This window comes from Gekko japonicus, unplaced genomic scaffold (assembly GCF_001447785.1).
Source record: "Gekko japonicus isolate JY-2015 unplaced genomic scaffold, Gekko_japonicus_V1.1 scaffold80, whole genome shotgun sequence".
NCBI lineage: Eukaryota > Metazoa > Chordata > Lepidosauria > Squamata > Gekkonidae > Gekko > Gekko japonicus.
The window spans coordinates 1306501-1324368 of record NW_015168047.1 but is presented as its reverse complement, the minus strand read 5'-3'; the positions used below and the strand labels follow the sequence as shown (position 1 = coordinate 1324368).

Genomic DNA, 17868 nt, shown 5'->3' with positions numbered 1-17868 from the left:
CTCTTACGACTGTACAAACCATAGTTGTCAGTTCAATGCTGCAGCTCAGACTTCCAGATGCAATAGTGAAAATGCATATTACTTCAAATTAAGACTGTCCCTTCATTTTATTGGATACCATTTAGTTACTTTGGCCTAGGAGTCTCTAAAAACCAAAATTAGTGTTCTTATTTATTAACTGGATTTTTTTATTCTGCCCTCCCCAAAGCAAGAGACTTGTTACAATAAAATTACATTACATTAAAATCATTAAAACAGTAAAATTCAAGAGGTAGCAGCAATTACATAAAAAACCTGTTAGGGTCACGTAGGTGGAATCAATGGGTACTTCAGTAGATTGGGAACTAGAGCAGGGAGGCCAACTGAAATGGACGCCTGCCACCTCACCCAAAGGCCTGGTGGAACAGCTCTGTTTTATAGGCCTTGTGGAACAAAAAAAAAGGTCCTGCAAGGCCCTGATCTCCAGTGAGAGCTGATTCCACCAGGCTGGAGCCAGGGCAGAAAAAGTCCTGACCCTGGTCAAGACTAGGAGGACATCCTTTGGGCCAGGGTAACCAGTAGATGTTGATCCAGTGAGTACAAGGCTCTTCGGGGCACATATGGGGAGAGGCAATACTTCAGATATATCGGTACCAAGCTGCGTAAGGTTTTAAAGGTTAATACTAGTATCTTGAAGGGGATGCGGTACTCAAATGGTAGCCAGTGCAAGCGGCATAATACTGACCGATCACATGCCTGCACAGGAGATATGGTTAGAAGGTGTGCCACCACATTCTGCACTACCTGGAGTTTCTGGATCAGTCTCAAGGACAAGCCCATGTAAACCAAGTTACAGTAATCAAGCCTGAAAGTAACCATTGCACTGTAGCCAAGTCCAGGGGAAGAGGTAGGGGGCCAGACCTGGCAACTGCAGTGACCTGGGCCTCCATTAAAAATGAGGCATCCAGGATTACCCCCAGGCTCCTCACCTTCTGGGTCAGCACAAGTGGTGCAACATCGCTTCAGTGGGCAACCCGATCCCCGCCTCAAATCCCCCGCTCACTTAGGTACAGGACCTCCATCTTTGTTGGATTAAGTTTCACCTGGCTCTTCTGCAACCAACCAGCCACTTCCTCCAAAGCCCTAGTCAGATTCTCTGGGGCAGAGTCCAGGCAGCTGTCCAATAACATATAGAGTGGGGTGTCATCCGCATATTGGTGACATCCCAACTCAGACCCTCAGACCAACTGGGCAAAGGGGGCATATGTTGATGTTGAACAGTATTGGTTAGAGGATCGCCCCCTGCGGCACACCACATTCAAGAAGATGTCACAGGGAGACCCTCTCTCCAAGCGCCACACTCTGTCCCACAGAGAAAGGAGGAAAACCACTGAAGGGCAGTCCTCCAAACCCCTATGTCGGTGAAGGAGTGAGTCATAAGATCATAGATCTAACAATAACAGCAGAACGGACCTGCCCCAATCCAGGTGCCTCCAGAGGTCATCCGTACAGGCAACTAGCACCATCTCCATCCCATGACCAGGGCGGAAACCGAACTGGAAGGGGACGAGGATAGATGCATCATACAAGAAAACCTGGAGTTGCTCAGCCATCACCCACTCAACTACCTTACCTAGAAATGGTAAATTTGAAACTGGGCGGTAGTTGGCCAGGACCATTGGGTTCAGAGTTGGTTTCTTCAAGCACAGGCAAACCACTGCCTCCTTTAACCCCGCTATGAAAGTCCCAGATAAAAGAGACAGATTGATTATATCTCCCAGGGGGGGGGCGAATACCATCCCCACAGGTCTTGACCAGCCAGGATGGGCATGGGTTAAGGAGGCAAGTGGCTGGCCTCACAGCTGCCAGGACCTTGTCGACATGATTTGATGAATCTAAACACAAAATCTAGTTTTCAAGGCCCTTTACAGCAGTAGCTTATGCCTTAATAAAATAACCCCACCTCTTTCGCTTTGTGGTAAATGTTTCCGTAGAGCTGAGCTACTTTGTGCAAGTGGTGGTCTGCCAGCTGAACTAGGGATACACGACAACAGATTCACATGGTAAATAATATAGCCTGGGTAATTCAGGCCATAGAAGTCAAGCTTATCTGATGCAATGCCCAGTTCTAGGTACCGATGTCTTATAAGCAACAGTAATAACTTCATCTTCAGAAAGAAAAATATGACAACCAAAGACATAGTTTTATAGAAGAGTTAATTTTGTTATGAACATGAGGAAATGTGTCATGGTTCTAAGGTATAGTCAGATGGCATACAAATGCAACAACCTTGACAAAGCTAAGGAGGCCTGGATCTGGATGGGAAACTTCCTGTGAACTCTACATAAGCCATCTATAGTTCCATGAATTAATGGATACTCATTCAGAAAGAGGCTGTGGCTCAGTAGGGAAAGGTTTGCATGCATAAGATCCTAGGTTCAATTCCCGGCATGTCCAGTTAAAATGATCAGGTGGCAGGTGATGTGAAAGAACTCTCCCTGACCCTGGAGAGCTGCTGCCAGTCTGAGTAGACAATACTGATCTGTCTGATTCAGTGTAAGGCAGCTTCATGTGTGTTCATATGGTTCCTGAGAGTTCTAGCATAGGGCACAACAATATAACTAGAAGGGTTAACTCAATCTAGATCTGGAGAAGTTTTAATATATGGAATTCAGTCTTGCTTGTTTCCAATTTTATTTGTATAGAAGGCCTGTGGCATCATCCAAATTTTTTTAGGAAAAGCCATGTGTAATGATTTCATGTCTTGGTGTGTGTGTTTCTTTAAATGTTTAGTGTGACTGCAGTAATGTAAGGAGAATGATAGAGGGAGATAAATGTCATGTGATTGGCTGTTGACTAAAAGTGTGGGAGGAGAGAGGTGATTCAGTGTTCTTGGAGAGACAAGTGTTGAGAGTTTTTGTGAGAGGAAGCAGTTGGAAGTCAGCCTCTGTGGCTATATGAGAGAGTTTAGCCTGTGTGGCTATATATGAAAGAGAGAGATAAGCCTGTCAGAGTTGAGTTTTGGTGTATGAGAGACTGTGTGTGATGCCAAGCTTTTGTCAGTTATATTTTATTTCTTCAACATCAGTTCAAAAATACACAGAAACCTATTTTGTTCTTTTATAAATAAATCATTATTTGTTTAAACTTATCCCAACAATCAGAACAGTCCTTCCTCAGGGCCACATAGTCCTCTGAAGCGCCCAGACACTGGGTCATTCTTCCAAAATACAGAGATTTGGAATTTTAATTCCTGGCAGCAGAAATCTACTAAGTTCATGTACACAGTGTAAAAATATAAACTAGGGTGATAAACAGTTTTCACTGGGAGATGAATACTACAATACATTATCAATTCACAGTTCATCTATAATTAGACACAAAATTTAACAATTTAATTTTCAAGCAAATGGAAAAGCTACAAAACAGTCTGTAAAGATGAACGAATTGACTAGAGCAGCAGTGAGGATGAGGCTTAGCAGCTCACATGGCATCAGCAGCATTTACCAATAGAGAGAAAAAGAGGAAATTGAAATGATGGTAGTTGCTATGGATACCGCTACACAAAAATCAGAAAGCAAATGGGAAAAACAGGAGTATCAGACCACTGAAGATAAGCGCCAAAAATACCTTGCAGGGATCAGATTATCTTCTACAGTTAGCAGGCTGCTGGGCAAAAATGAATCTCTTTTGCTTATGTAGAAGACTATATATGTATTTGGAGCTTATCAAAACTGCATCAATGATTACACAATCCCATCTCACAAGCCACACCTCAACAATTTATCTTCAAGACTAAAGCAAAAAGAACAGTTCATCATATTCACATGAAATAAAAGCTATCCATATACTAAGGTCCACACAGAATGTTATTCCAATAAAATTGTTAGTTTTCACCATCATTACAGAAGGCAAATTATAAATTATAAAAGTGCTTTCTAAAATTTAACATTCAAAAATCAAGAGGCCTGCTCATTCTTTAGTATTACAGAAGATGTTGTTTCACCTATATTATGCATCTATTCTGGAGATACATTTTACAATACAGGTAACAATACTTCTATAAACCCATTTATTTATACCCTGCTTTTGTGCCCAATGGGGGATCCAAAGAAGCTTACAAGATTCTCTCTTCCTCCATTTTATCCTCACAACAACCCTGTGAAGTACGTTAAGCTAAGTGTGCATGACTGGCCACAAACAAGCTTCTATGACAGAATGGAGATTTGGACCAGGGTCTCCTAGATTCTACTTGGAGGTATAACAAATATATCTTGCTGGCATAATGCACTCAAAAATGTATACATTAATGTGAAGTTAGATAATATTTTTAAATACGCTGACAGAGATCATACACTGTGCATAATGTTGTGAACTAAATATGTTAAATCCAGGAATATAATTTCATTTTGTAAACAAGAAATGACAAGAAAATTAATACATTTATTTGTCAATTAACAAGGCAAGCACCATCTTCTGTCAAAAGTTATTCTGTCAAAACTTGAATTTAGGATAGTTGTATTTGTACAGTATTGCAAATACTAAAATATGAAAAAGATCATCCAAACCTCAGCTGTGTTTCCTTCCCACAATTCATATTAAATTGTAGTTCTGGCTGTTTCCTTCTTACATACATACAAAAAAAAAAATCTCAACCTATGAGCCAGTGACAGTTCCTTTGCAGACAGGCAGGAAATTAAATATCAAAGCTGATGTCTTTAAAAAGCCCTATTTCATGATATTAAATTTCTCTAAACAAAACAACAGCTAAGTCTGTGACATGAAGATCATCAGATTAAAGCCTTAACTGATGTTAACTTCAGAGCTTCCTGATCAACACACAAGCAAAATTATTAATACATAATACTCTTATGAGCTCAGAACCAGTTTGGGATCGGCCTGCAAGTGTGCACTAGAACTGTGGGGCTTCTTTATTTTTCAGTGTGACCATTAGCCACAGGGCAAATACATACAACATCACTTACCATGAGTCATTGGTCTAGGGGAATATATCTATTTGAAATATTTTTATCTGCTTTTCTTCCTGCAAAGAAGAACCCAAAGTGGGTTTTTAAAAAATCAACAAGCTAAACTCACAACACAACAACACAAAATGAACTTTTATACGTTCTGAGGCTCTGCATGTGCACACTTGAGAGCCTATATGTGTGATGAACAAGACCACAAAGAAGAACCATAGGATCCAACACACATCTCTTACAGCCATGTACTTCAAACCAGGAAAATTCTACTACTCATAGACTGTGCTCCTTACACAGCTTCATAAACTTCTGGAGGACAGGCTTCTAAAATTTGGGGTAATTCACATAGGACCACATAGCAGCTACTTTTCAGATGTGAACAGCCAGGGAGTGGGGCTGAGGAGGTAGAAAAACTCAGAGGATGAAATCACATTGGAAGTTTTCCAGTGCATCTATCAATGTTCCCAGTTAGGATCAGGAGGACTTCCTGAAGCAACAGCATACCTCTCATTCATCAGAAGTTCTATTCCAGCTGTCTTCAGACAGTTATTTAGGAAGCAATGGGAAAGCCATAAAGCAAAATCTCAGCTCTGGATGGCTCAAAAGGAGCCTTTTGCCTCATTTTCAACCCAGCAGCTGCTTGCTCTTCTGTTTAATGGAGCCTCTAAGGAGCCTCCCAGAGACTTCCAATGATAAAAGGCAAGAATCAGCACTGGATCAGCACGGGGGGGGGGGGGGGGTGGAATCTCTGAAATCAGGATCGCTCCAGAACACCTTCAGCTATGCTTGACCAGTGTATCTGCTTCTCCCACTGCTCAGCACCAGCCTTTCAGAAATGGGTTTTCATAAGACAACACTCTCAGCTGCATTGATCACCAGTATCTTAAACTGTCCTAGCCTGTTCAGAGATGCTGGGTTTCCATCTGAACTGTACTCTTCTTGTTCATTCATATGGGAATATTTGCAGGATTAAGACTTTTTAAAAACTCTCCTGGCTTCTCCAAGTGTGGTTTAGAGAAGAGTCTCTTCCACTGGGAGGTAGTTGTCATTCCATCAAAGGGAGACTTTCTTGCAGTTGTTTGAGGATGGTCTTCCATCCTGAGTAGCACAAGGACTTGGAGGTAAAAGAACATTTCCAGATTCACAGATCTGCCCTGGTTTATTAGATCCCTTTGTGAGAAGATCCATAATAAATTGTCAGTGGGCTATAGGATCTAAGACCAGCCAGGCAGGACCTAGAATAAGACTAGAATTGCTACGTACTTGGTAGGTGATTGGTTGGCTCTTCCTGGGCTACCAATAGGAATTGAGTGATTAGGATCCTTGCTCAGGACGAAGCTTTACATGGTGTTTCAATGAGTGAGGTCATACACCGTTTCCATTGAATTGAATACACCACAAATTCCTGCCCCCTAAGTAAAAACAATACATCAACATTCATAATCACCCAAATATATGGGTGCACGGCACACACGCTGAGACCTGCGTAGCTGTACAGGCTCAGGAGATAACTCTGCTTGGGGGGCCCTGCTTGACTCACTATTTTCTGAGTCAGGCACACTTGCTTCTGAGGGTGTAGCCTCGAAGGTAGGGGTCTGCCCTACTTCGGGGACAGTACTGGGCAATTCAGTACTCACCTCCCTGGCTGGAGGTCTGGGCTGGCAATCAGGTTCAGAAGACTCAGCAGGCTGGGATTCTAGGCTTTCCTTTGCCCACCGCTGCTGGAGCTGGTCTACGTGGCGCCGCCATTTGCGTCCATTGGCAAGCTCCACCACGTACATTCGGGAACCTATTACTTTGCTTACAATGGCTGGAAGCCACGAATGACCTTCTGAATAATTCCAGGCAAAAACCTTGTCTCCCTGTTCGTACGTGCATACTTTTGCAAGTGCACTCTGCTGCTGGGGTCTTAGATCGTTCAGATCTGGGTGCAAGCAATCTAACAAAGTAGTGAAACCGGGCTGCGGCCTGTGGCAGAGCAAGGGGTAGCGTGCTGGCACAAAAGAAAAGAAGCTAGTTTCACCCCCCAATCGCCCTGTGTCAGCTTACTGAGGGGCTTCTTTGTCGGTTAGGAAGTGCGCAAACTCCCTAGAGGTAAACTGAGTTCCATTGTCACTCACCAGCACGTCCGGTAGCCCATGGGTAGAAAACAAACAGCGCAATACATTGATTACAGAGGTCGAAGAGGTAGAGTGCATGTGTGCTACCTCTAGCCACTTTGAGTACACATCAACGATTAATAAAAACATTTGCCCCTGGACTGGCCCCGCAAAATCCAGGTGAAGCCTGGACCAAGGCTTCCCTGCAGATTCCCATTTTTGGGGTATCGCATCAGTAGATTCAGGCCTGGCCTGTTGACAGGGCATGAAAACCCTCATCCACTCTTCAATATCGGCATCTAACCCGGGCCACCAAACGTATCCCTGTGCCATCGCCTTCATATGGACCATACCGGGATGGCCTTCATGTAAGGATTCTAAGACCTTCTCTCTGAGCTTTTCCAGAATTATCACCCGGTTCCCTCATCCCTTTGACACAGACATTTCATTTTGGCGCGCACGGAACGGTTTGAATTCCAGCTCCACACTCCTTGCCGGCCACCCCCTCCATACCCAGTTCAAAACATGTGAAAGTACACTGTCTTTGGCTGTCACCGCAGCAATGTCCATGGAGGAGACCGGCGCCTGAGGCAGTTCATCTATTGCCAACACAGTGCTTGCTGGGGCAGGGTCCAAGTCCTGGCCGGGCAGAGGGCAGTGGCTGAGGGAGTCCGCGTGACAATTTGCCTGGCCCGGCCGATGCTCGAGGTCATAGTCATACGCAGTGAGGAAGATTGCCCACCGCAACATGCGGGGGGACAGGATGTTGGGAAATTGCTGGTCCGGGGCAAAGATTTCCAGTAACGGTTTATGGTCCGTGACCAACAGAAACTTCCTCCCAAACAGAAAATCATGAAATTTCTTTACAGCTGATACCAGTGCAAGACCTTCTTTATATATCTGAGCGTAATTTTTCTCAGCTGCAGATAGTGACTTGGAATAGAAAGCAATTGGGGCTTCATTGTCGTCCAGCATTAAATGGTTAGGGCGGTATAGCAAGTCGAAACTATAAATAAATAAATAAGAACCGCCCCCACCCCAAACGGAGATGCCACAGAGCCCCATCTCCATTTTGCATCCTTGTGTAGGAGCGCATGTAAGGGTGCCGCCACTGACGCTTTGTGTGGCAAGAAGGCATAGTAAAAATTCAACAGTCCTAAAAAGGACTGGAGCTCTTTTTTATTTAGGGGTCGCGGGGCATTCTTAATGGCCACCACTTTGTCCTTTATGGGGTGGACACCACTCACATCAATTCGGAACCCCAAGAATTCTACACTTGGAACCCCCACAAGGCACTTTGACTGCTTTACCTTCAAACCAGCAGTCTTAAACCGCTCTAGCACTGTTCTCACTCGTTCCATAAGCTCCTGGACAGACCCCCCTGCAATCAGCACGTCATCAAAATATGGAACAGTGTCAGGAACCCCTCGGAGCAACCCTTCCATAAGACCTTGAAAAATCCTTGGGGCGACATTAACTCCGAACTGGAGTCTCTTTACTCTGAAGGCTCCCCTGTGTGTAACAATTGTTTGAGCCTCAGCTGCCTCTTTGGTTACTGGCAGCTGCCGGTATGCTGGAGCTAACTCAAGCTTTGCAAAGACCTTTCCTCCCCCAGAGATGCCAGGATATGGCTAATGACAGGTACTGGGTAGGAGTGCTGTTGTAAGGCACGATTAATGGTGCACTTATAGTCTGCACAAATTCTTACAGACCTGTCTGGTTTCACAGGAGTGACTATGGGGGTTTCCCACCTGCTAAACGGTACCGGCTCAAGCACCCCCTGTTCAATTAGCTTGTCCAGCTCTGCTTCAATTCTGGGTTTAAGAGCAATGGGCACCTTTCGATATTTTAACCTAATTGGGGTCACGGAGGGATCCAGTTCGAAAGAAATAGGGGGGCCATTGTACCTTCCCAGGCCGCCCCCAAACACTTCAGGGAACTGAATACAGCAATGCCCATTTATTTGCACCAACATTATTCACACCTGTAATTCCTATACCCAGGGGCTCAAACCAATCCAGGCCAAGTAGGTTAACCCGGTCCCCTTCAGCAACCAACAGAGATAACACAGCACATCTTCCCTTAAATTCGACACTGAACGTATCCCTCCCCGCCAGAGGAATACGTTTCCCTTGAAGATCAGGTACCCGTGTGTCCGCTGGCTTCAGCCACCACCGACTTTGGGTTGGGAACAACTGCTGCCATGTTCTTGATGAGATCACTGTGACTGATGATCCTGAGTCGACCTCCATGCTGCATGGGACGTTGTCTAGGTGGAGGGTGACGTGGATCTTACTCTGACAGCCGGTGCGAAGGACAGTCGATGCGCATGACAGGCTAGTTGTCATCTGACAGCTGGCTTCTTTCACTGTTGCTTGGGATCGCTGGTTCCTTTGCGAAGGTGCTGGCGAAGATTTCCTCTGCGATCTGCAGACTCGTGCTAGATGGCCCCGCCTTCAACACACTCGGCACACGATGTCTTTGGCCCAACACTGTTCGTGATGGTGGCTCCCGCCACAACCGGCGCACATTTGACTGGATGCAGGCTTTACTCTGGTCCGCTTGTCTGCTCCCGCCTTTACCGCGTAAACGTCATCGTCTGCATCATCGATCTCGTTGTTGGAACCTTGGTGGTGAACACGCTGTTCTGTCAGCGCCAGCCGCTGATGAACCTCTTTGGTAGACTTGTTGGCTGCCTCTGTGGCGACGGCCTCAGAGTATGCGACAGCCCATGTCAGGGTGGTGCGGGCAAACAAATGCTGTTGTAGCCTCTCGTCCCTCATACCGCACACCAGCCGGTCTCGAAGGGCCTCATCAATGTCCGCGAAGTTGCATGGACACGCAGCCTTGCGCAAAGCCGCCACGTACTCTGCTACCGACTCGTTTGCCACTTGTAGAATGCGTGCCGGCAGGCAATCTCCGAAGGCTGGGGTGAGAAGTGAGCCTTCAGCTTCTCCGTGATGTCCTTGAACGACACCGCCTTGATGTCTGCTGGGGAGACCATCGAAAACGCTCTTGCCACAAGAGCTCAAGAGGGTGGCCCACTTCTTCGCCTCCATTGTGATGTCATTTGCCTCGAGGTGGAACTCGAACCACGTCAGGTAGGCGTCCCAGTCCTCTGTTGTGGGTTCGAAAGCCTCGAAACTCTGGCTGTTGGCCATCACGGCAGGCGCTTCCACCGGATCTGGTGGTGCCTGTGGTTGATCAGCCACGGCGCGATGCTCGTCTTCGTCCGTCGTGGGATTGATTTAAGCGGGGCTGCCTACCAACTCTATAATCCCACCTTCGTTGCCAATTGTTAAGTCGGCTACTTAACAAAGAGTCAGAAAGTGATTTCAGCAAGCGATTCAGCTTTATTGAGCAATGCGTAACACAACTAGAACAGAATCCTCAGAACAACATTAGTACTGCAGTTGTGCTTCTTTTAAACTCTCCTGGCTAATGTAGCCACGCCCTACTGTACATAACAACCAATAGGATTGTAAGAATAATGTCCAATCACAGACGTTCCCTCTCAGGGAACTGGATGGTAGGTGATTGGTCGGCTCTTCCTAGGTTACCAATAGGAATTGAGTGATTAGGATCCTTGCCCAGGACGAAGCTTTACATGGTGTTTCAATGAGTGAGGTCATACACAGTTTTCACTGAATTGAATACACCACAGAAGCAATCTTTTCCCAACATTGAATCTCCAACTGCAAGCCAGTGTTCAACTTTTGCACTTCTGCCTGTGCCTCTCTACTTATTAGGCAATTGTCAAAGGGACAGGAAGTCGGGGGGGGGGGTGATTTTGTTAACATCAGTTTACAACTGGGCCAAGAATGCAGTTGCCAGCCAAGATTTCAAATGACAGTTCAGATTTAGTTCAGGGTAAGAAACAAGGAAAAAGATCCATGTTTGGAATCAACGCCAGATAAGATATGGGCAAGGAGCAGACAAATTAAGGGGTTCCTAATGTGCTTAAAAGGGTCTCTAAGCTTATCACAAATGCAAGTTCGAAGTCCAGTTCCAATGACTGTCATTCCAGAAGAGTTTTAAGGAAAAGGGCAACTGTTAAAAAGGCTCTTGAAGAGAACAACATTATTATTTCATCTGGCTTGATGTATTGATGCAGTTTTCCTATAACTTGGCTTTGTATATACTTATGTTTTAAGCATTTCATGGTCTCTTTCTGATCTGAGGATCATTTTAGGCTGTTCAGTATATATATTTATGCCACTGTCTTGACCACTTGACCATTTATGCCACTTGTCTTTTTTAACGGTTGTGTTTTAATGGATTTGTTTTTATGGATACGTTTTAATGGTTTTGTTTCATTGTCTTGGTTGTAAGCCTCCTCAAGCAGGTCTCTGGAGAGGTGGCATATAAATATTCTAAATAAATACTTAACAGAGAAGCAGGATACAAATCTCCGAATACACAAAAAGAGTAGAAAGAAGAATGCTGCACCATAAACTCAGTCAGCTTATCAGTGTCCTCCCAGTCTTCTCCAGGTGTTCCCCAAAAACTTTCTACATTTCATTCTTCAACCAGGTTACTTCCTGAACTACCCACACATAAACAGAAGAAGGTAGTCCACATAATGAACATATCCATCCAATGTGAACGCCTATTAGCCAGAAACTCATCTGTGAATCCACATAAACCAAAGGCAAACTACTACATTCTTCCTTGAAAATAGGTAGATTTTTATGTCAGCAGTTTCTGAAGTTTAAGAACAAAGTTGAAATGTATGCCACCAGATAATTTTTGGTATCTTTCTGTAACTCACCCCATCTTCAGTAAAATCAAGACCAGAAAAGAGTGATCAAATGGGAAAGGCCAATAAACACAACATTCCACTATTGCTTTCAATACTTAGATCGTAGTCTATGACAACACTTATAAAAACAATAAAAGAGTAGCCTACTCTTAATCAAATCATTCTGTTACCAGCTAGATAATATAGCCCTGTTTATAGTACACTGCCTTTATTAAATGATCCCATTTTTCAGTTCTAATTTGTGATAAGTTTGCCACTAGATGGCTCCTTTGCATATACTTTAAACAGTATCACAGTAGAAATTCACAGATAAGATATGGGAGGGACTGTGGCTCAGTGGTAGCTAATGTTGGCAGACAGAAGGTCCCAGGTTCAATCCATGGCACCTCCAGTTAAAAAGGATCAAGGAGTGATGTGATGGGTATGAAAGATCTCTACCAGAAATCCTGGAGAGCCACTGCCAATATGAGTAGACAATACCGACCATAATAGACCAAGGATCTTATTCAGTAGCCCTACATGCTTCTGTGAATGCATGTACAACTTGCATGTATGTGTATACGCACGTTCATAAGAGAGAGCCAATACATTTTACTTTACAAATGTAACTTGGGACCAGTACCTGGATAAATGTCAGGGTTTAACTCACACATTCAGATGTACATATGTTGAATGTAACATGGGAACTACTAAACTCATGTATTAAAAAATCTAGGATAGACTGAACAAGATTGCATCTGCCCTGCAAACAGAGCTAATATAAGACAGCTTCATGCGTTCATGTGATATGGTCCTATGCATATTAACTTTAATGAATACCTACAATGTTTGAAAGTCTTTTCAAAAATATAAACAATTGCCTGCAGCTTGCCTCATGAGCTACTTTCCTTCTTAGTTAGGTTATTCAAAAACTACACAAATAAAAATTTTGATCATGTACACCCAACTAGCTACTCCCTCATTAGCATACCATTATAGACTCCCTACAGTCTCTGTAGCAAAATCCTTTCCCACTTTTCAAATGATGCTGACCTTTTTTTCACCTTAAAAGATTTCCCAAAGTGTCCACCAATTGCAAAATTGGAAACAAAAAAGTAGTGTTTATTTTTAATTAATTTGGTGTAAGTGTGATCTCCATGCTTAAGTGTTTGTTGCTGTTGACTGTACCTTGGCAGTGGAAAACGCTGCAGCAGAAAGAAGCAAACGGAGTGCAGTGTTTTCTCCCCAGTGCACATGTTGCTTCTTTGGATCAAGCCCTTGTGAAATGAAAGTAATGACCAACCCATCCCTATCCCAAATCATCAGATTTCTTTGCATGAAATCTGATGGAAGTGAAGTGGGTTGGCATCAAATAAGCGCTCTGTGCAGCTAGCTTCATGTCCTCTCTTTATGACTCCTGCTCCTTCACTCTGCTTTCTCATTCTAAAGATAACTTCACTGATGTTCAAATTGTGACTCATCACACGGTTTACTTGCTCCATTCTTTTCCCACTGAAAGCTTCTTTAATCCTTTGAGCCCACAGGTTTCCTTCACTTTCACCTGCCAGCACTTCCTTGGCCTTCACTACACTTTACAATCCAACTAGCATACAAACATTAACTTTTCTCAGCCCTCGATACACATACAGGGAAAAGCTAACATTACACTATTATTGTCTCCACCCCACTTGACACCACGAAGCCTTGCTTTCATTCCTGGTTTGTAGAAATCACTGGCAGTTTGTAGAAATTATTATAACTAAAACAGAAGTCATAAATCGACTCTTCGTGCTAAGGACAGAGGGCAATACATGGAAATTGAGCTTGTTCATATAGTACCATACCTTATCAGCATGTACAGAACTGTCTTTCTAATAGATCAAAGTTTGCATACAGCGGCACCTTTAAGACCAACAGAGTTTTACAAACCTTCATGTGCATGCACACTTCTTCAAATCTCTTTGTATCTGAAGAAGTGTGTGCACATGCCTTGAATAAAACTCTGTTGGCCTTAAAGGTGCCACTGGACACAAACTTTGCTCTGCTGCTTTCAGATCAACACAGCTACCCACCTGAATCTACCTTTCTAATGGTATTTGTGCTAGGTGAGGACAACATGCATCCAGCAACGACTTTTGCCCTCTACACAATACCGTCTACCCCAACTCCCATTCTCCTATACCAATACCACCTCAGTCAGACACCAATATAGCAGAAGCATAAGGGCTGCTTTAATTCAGTTTTGCAGCCAAGATAGGAGAGCAACAACTGAGAGACCATGGGAAAAAAGCATCCTGGGATCCAAAGCATAAACCAAAGAGGAGCAGAAAGCAGCCCCAAGAAGACACCGCAGTCCCTTCTGAGGTCTTCGAATTAAACAGGAGGCATGCATTCTTTACTTTCAAATCAGAAGGATAGCTAGATGAAGTGACCATAACATCCACATTTGAAAGGAATGGAACAACATCTCAAAAAGGGATATCACCGGGGGGGGGGGGGGGGCACTTTTAGATACATCAGCAGTGTACTTATTTCTATTATACCAGAAGACATATTAAACATATCCTGTAGCCAAACTTGCTCTTGGCAATTCATTCTATTAGCCTGTAGGAAATAGGACAGAACTTGCATGGGTATTAGTTAGATTGGATATATCACTGAGTATCCATCATCTCTACAGTTTGCTCATATGAGAGACAAAGATTGGAACATAAGGCAAAACCATTTGTAGTGATTCTTAAGATGCAGTTTATATTTGAAAATATAAACAGTTTACACAGAATTTTCAATGGCCATGACAGGACATACCTAAAATCTTTCAAAAGAACTATGTATGAACCAGAAAGATGAATACTTTGTTCTTAGATTATTAAATTTTATAGTAAAATATAAAATATACAGGTATTGGTCTTCTGCCTTTCATCCAGAACTATATCTTCAGATGTACAAATTAACAAACCTACAAGACAGGTCTATACATTTCATAAAGAATATACATTAAAATAATAAAATACTAGTCTTTAAAACACAGTTCCTCCATAAACATAGAAACTGAAAAAATGGACTGTTTTATGGACTAGATATATATAAATTATGGCTTTTTAAATATTATTCTAAAAAATACAAGAATCACAGAGAACATACCACTGTCATTTCCATTCTCTTCATCCTGCAAAAGAAAAACATAAAAAACCAATATTCTGGAAAACAGAACCACTTCAAAGCATTTATGGCCAAGCTTTTCATAACAATTCACCTCAAACTGGCCAAGAGCTACTTAGGCAGCAGCAAAACAACCTGATTTGCAAGTACCAATGATAATTTCATTAGTTTGTATAGTTTTTAACCATCTTTACAACTACCATAGCCATTTAATATTTATTTAGCTCTGCCTGGGGTGCTGGGATATTATATAAAAGCAGCAATGGTACATACTAACTTCTCAATCTGCTCCCAACTATAAAGATTCAAAATCATATACCATTTAAGTATATTTTTAACCACTGAGCAGTTTTACACAGTCTGGGGTCTACTTGTAGGATTCAGGCAAAGCTTCCTAAACAGCATAAAAACCACAAGCATATTTAGAAGGCCATTCATATAAAAATATAACTAATGCCACTGAATCATATCAGTAATAATATATTCCAAAACCCAGAATATTCTTAATGTTACCTTCCAGACAGTGCTCACTAAGGAAAGACTTCAGACAGTTACACTTCCTTAGATCATCATCAACATATGTGGATGGCAGATGCAAATCACAGAAGACAAAAAGCCATGTGAATGCAACAATGGGACAACTGAGAATTTAACTTACTGTATCATATACTGCCCTTTATATTGGGATCCCAAACTCTACAGCAATGTGGTATAGTGGACAGAGTATTGGCCCAGGATCTGGGAGACTCAAGTTCAAGTCCCCAGTCTGTCCTGGAAGTTTGCTGAGTGGCCTTGGCTAGTCACACTCTCACTCTAACCTACCTCACAGGGTTCCTGTTGTCAGAATAAAATGAAGAGGAGAACAATGTATGTCAAGCATTGACAAATGTTCTTTGGCTCTAAAAGTCAGTTCCGAAATTTTGAAAACAGATTCATATTTCAGCAGTATTATGTATGACCATATTTTCTAATTACTGCTACCAAAAAACAAAAAACCAGGTGCCACAATGAAGTTTCTAGGAGCCATGGCAACATGACAACAAGGATTTGTCATGCCCTCATGAACACTGCTTTGGGTCCCCATTGGAGAGAAAGACATGGTATGAATGAAAAAAATAAAAAGTTATTAATTCAGGTCTATTCCGTAGAACTACTGGGCAAAAGGATTTTGAACACATTACTCACAGTCTGATTTGGATCAAAATGTGACCTATGTGACAGCACTTACTGCTTTAACAGCTAGAAAAACCAGAACTAAATTATCATGCAGTGTACTGCTGTTTCTTGTTTAAATGGACACTTAATTGGGTTCAGCATAATGATTAGAATATGCGACATTCATAGGCAGTAAACCCCTGAATACCAGTGCTAGAGAAGCAGCATCAGGGGAAAACCTTTGCCTCTATCCCTGTTTGTTGGCCCTCTGGGAAAACAGGCTGGCCGCTGTGTAAAACAGGATGTTGTACTAGAAGGGCCCCTGGTCGGATCCAGCACCTTCTAAAGCTCAGCAAATATATATTTTAGAGGCACTGTTGCAGTTCTGGTCTATAAATGCAACAGTTGTAATTAGCTACTTCCAGGATGTTAGTCATGATCCACCCAAACTTTCGTATACATTTGTGTTCACTGCCTGCAACAAATTATGGTTTTAAGCAAATAAAATGAACTGTTGTTTTTGCAAAACCCTACTTCCCCAAAAAAAGGGTGCATAGAACTGCTGTTTAAGTCAATAACATGAGGAAGTTGTTTGTCATTTCCAGCATGTCCATCACTAAGTTGGAATGAATTCTAAACTGTGAATAATGTTCTTACCATAGCACTAGTGCAGTATTCTTCATTACAGATATATTAATGTATCTACAACCAACAAGCAGTGAGCCATTTAACTCACCTTTAAGGAAGATTGAACAGCAGACTCTGGGGGGTAAACAATGAAATGTCTTAAGGTGAAGCCAAAACCATGTTTCGATCTTCGTAAAACTACTGTTTTGAGGCCAGACCAAGAGACCATTTCTTCATCCTCTGAAAGGGAAACAGCTTCATTTTGTTCCTGTCCATCTTTATTTTTTGATGCCTAAAACAAAAGGAAGCATGAAAAAGTTGCCAGATAGTATGTTCAGCTTTAGCTTTTAGTTCACACTTTTCACCATATAATTATAAGCAAATTCATTGTGTTGATTGGTTAAAAAAAACTCCTGCTAATTTTGCATAAGAACATAAGAAGAGCCATTCTGGATCAGACCAAAGGCTGATCTACACCAGCATTCCATTCACACAGAGGCCAACCAGATACCTCTAGGAAGCCAACCAATAGGAAGACTGCAACAGCATCATCCTGCCTATGCTCCCCAGCAACTGATTTAAAGAGGCATACTACCTCTGGTACTAGAGGGAGTAGATATCCATCTTGATTAGTAGCCATTTAGCCCAGTTCTCCATGAATTTGTCTACTCCCCTTTTAAAGCCAATTTCCAATGTTATCCCATGACTCTGAAGTTTGCTCAGGAGTCTTTGGTAAGGGACTTTGTCAAAAGCCTTCTGGAAATCCAAATAAACAATGTCTATCCAGAGAGCCTGACCTGATGTGGTCCACTGGGTCGCGAAGAGTCAAACTCGACTGTGCGACTGCACAACAACATCAGCCCATTCCTGCCCACATGTTTATTATACTTTCAAAGAACTCTAAAAGGTTAGCAAGATAGGACTTAACGTTTTAGAGTTCTCTGAAATGAGCTTGTAGACACTGTGAATCAGTGCAATATGATATCAACCAGTTGCTTGATGTCACCCAATTCCCGTCCTAACTGCAGTTCCCAGCCCAAGTGGCTGTTGTCCACGCATCACCCATGAACCCAAGTATACTCTTTTCAGTAGTCAAAAGGTGCCCTCCTCCCTTGCTGTTCA

The 17868-nt window shown here is 42.7% G+C and overlaps 1 protein-coding gene across 1 annotated transcript in view; it reads right to left on the bottom strand.

The window, feature by feature from the left end:
* The window catches only part of ARHGAP21 (Rho GTPase activating protein 21), a 163338-nt gene that overhangs the window by 57840 nt on the left and 87630 nt on the right, over window positions 1–17868 (bottom strand). Inside the window, 2 exon segments of the mRNA XM_015414289.1 lie at window positions 14947–14971; window positions 16856–17038. Of these exon segments, the coding sequence (XP_015269775.1) occupies window positions 14947–14971; window positions 16856–17038 (208 nt within the window).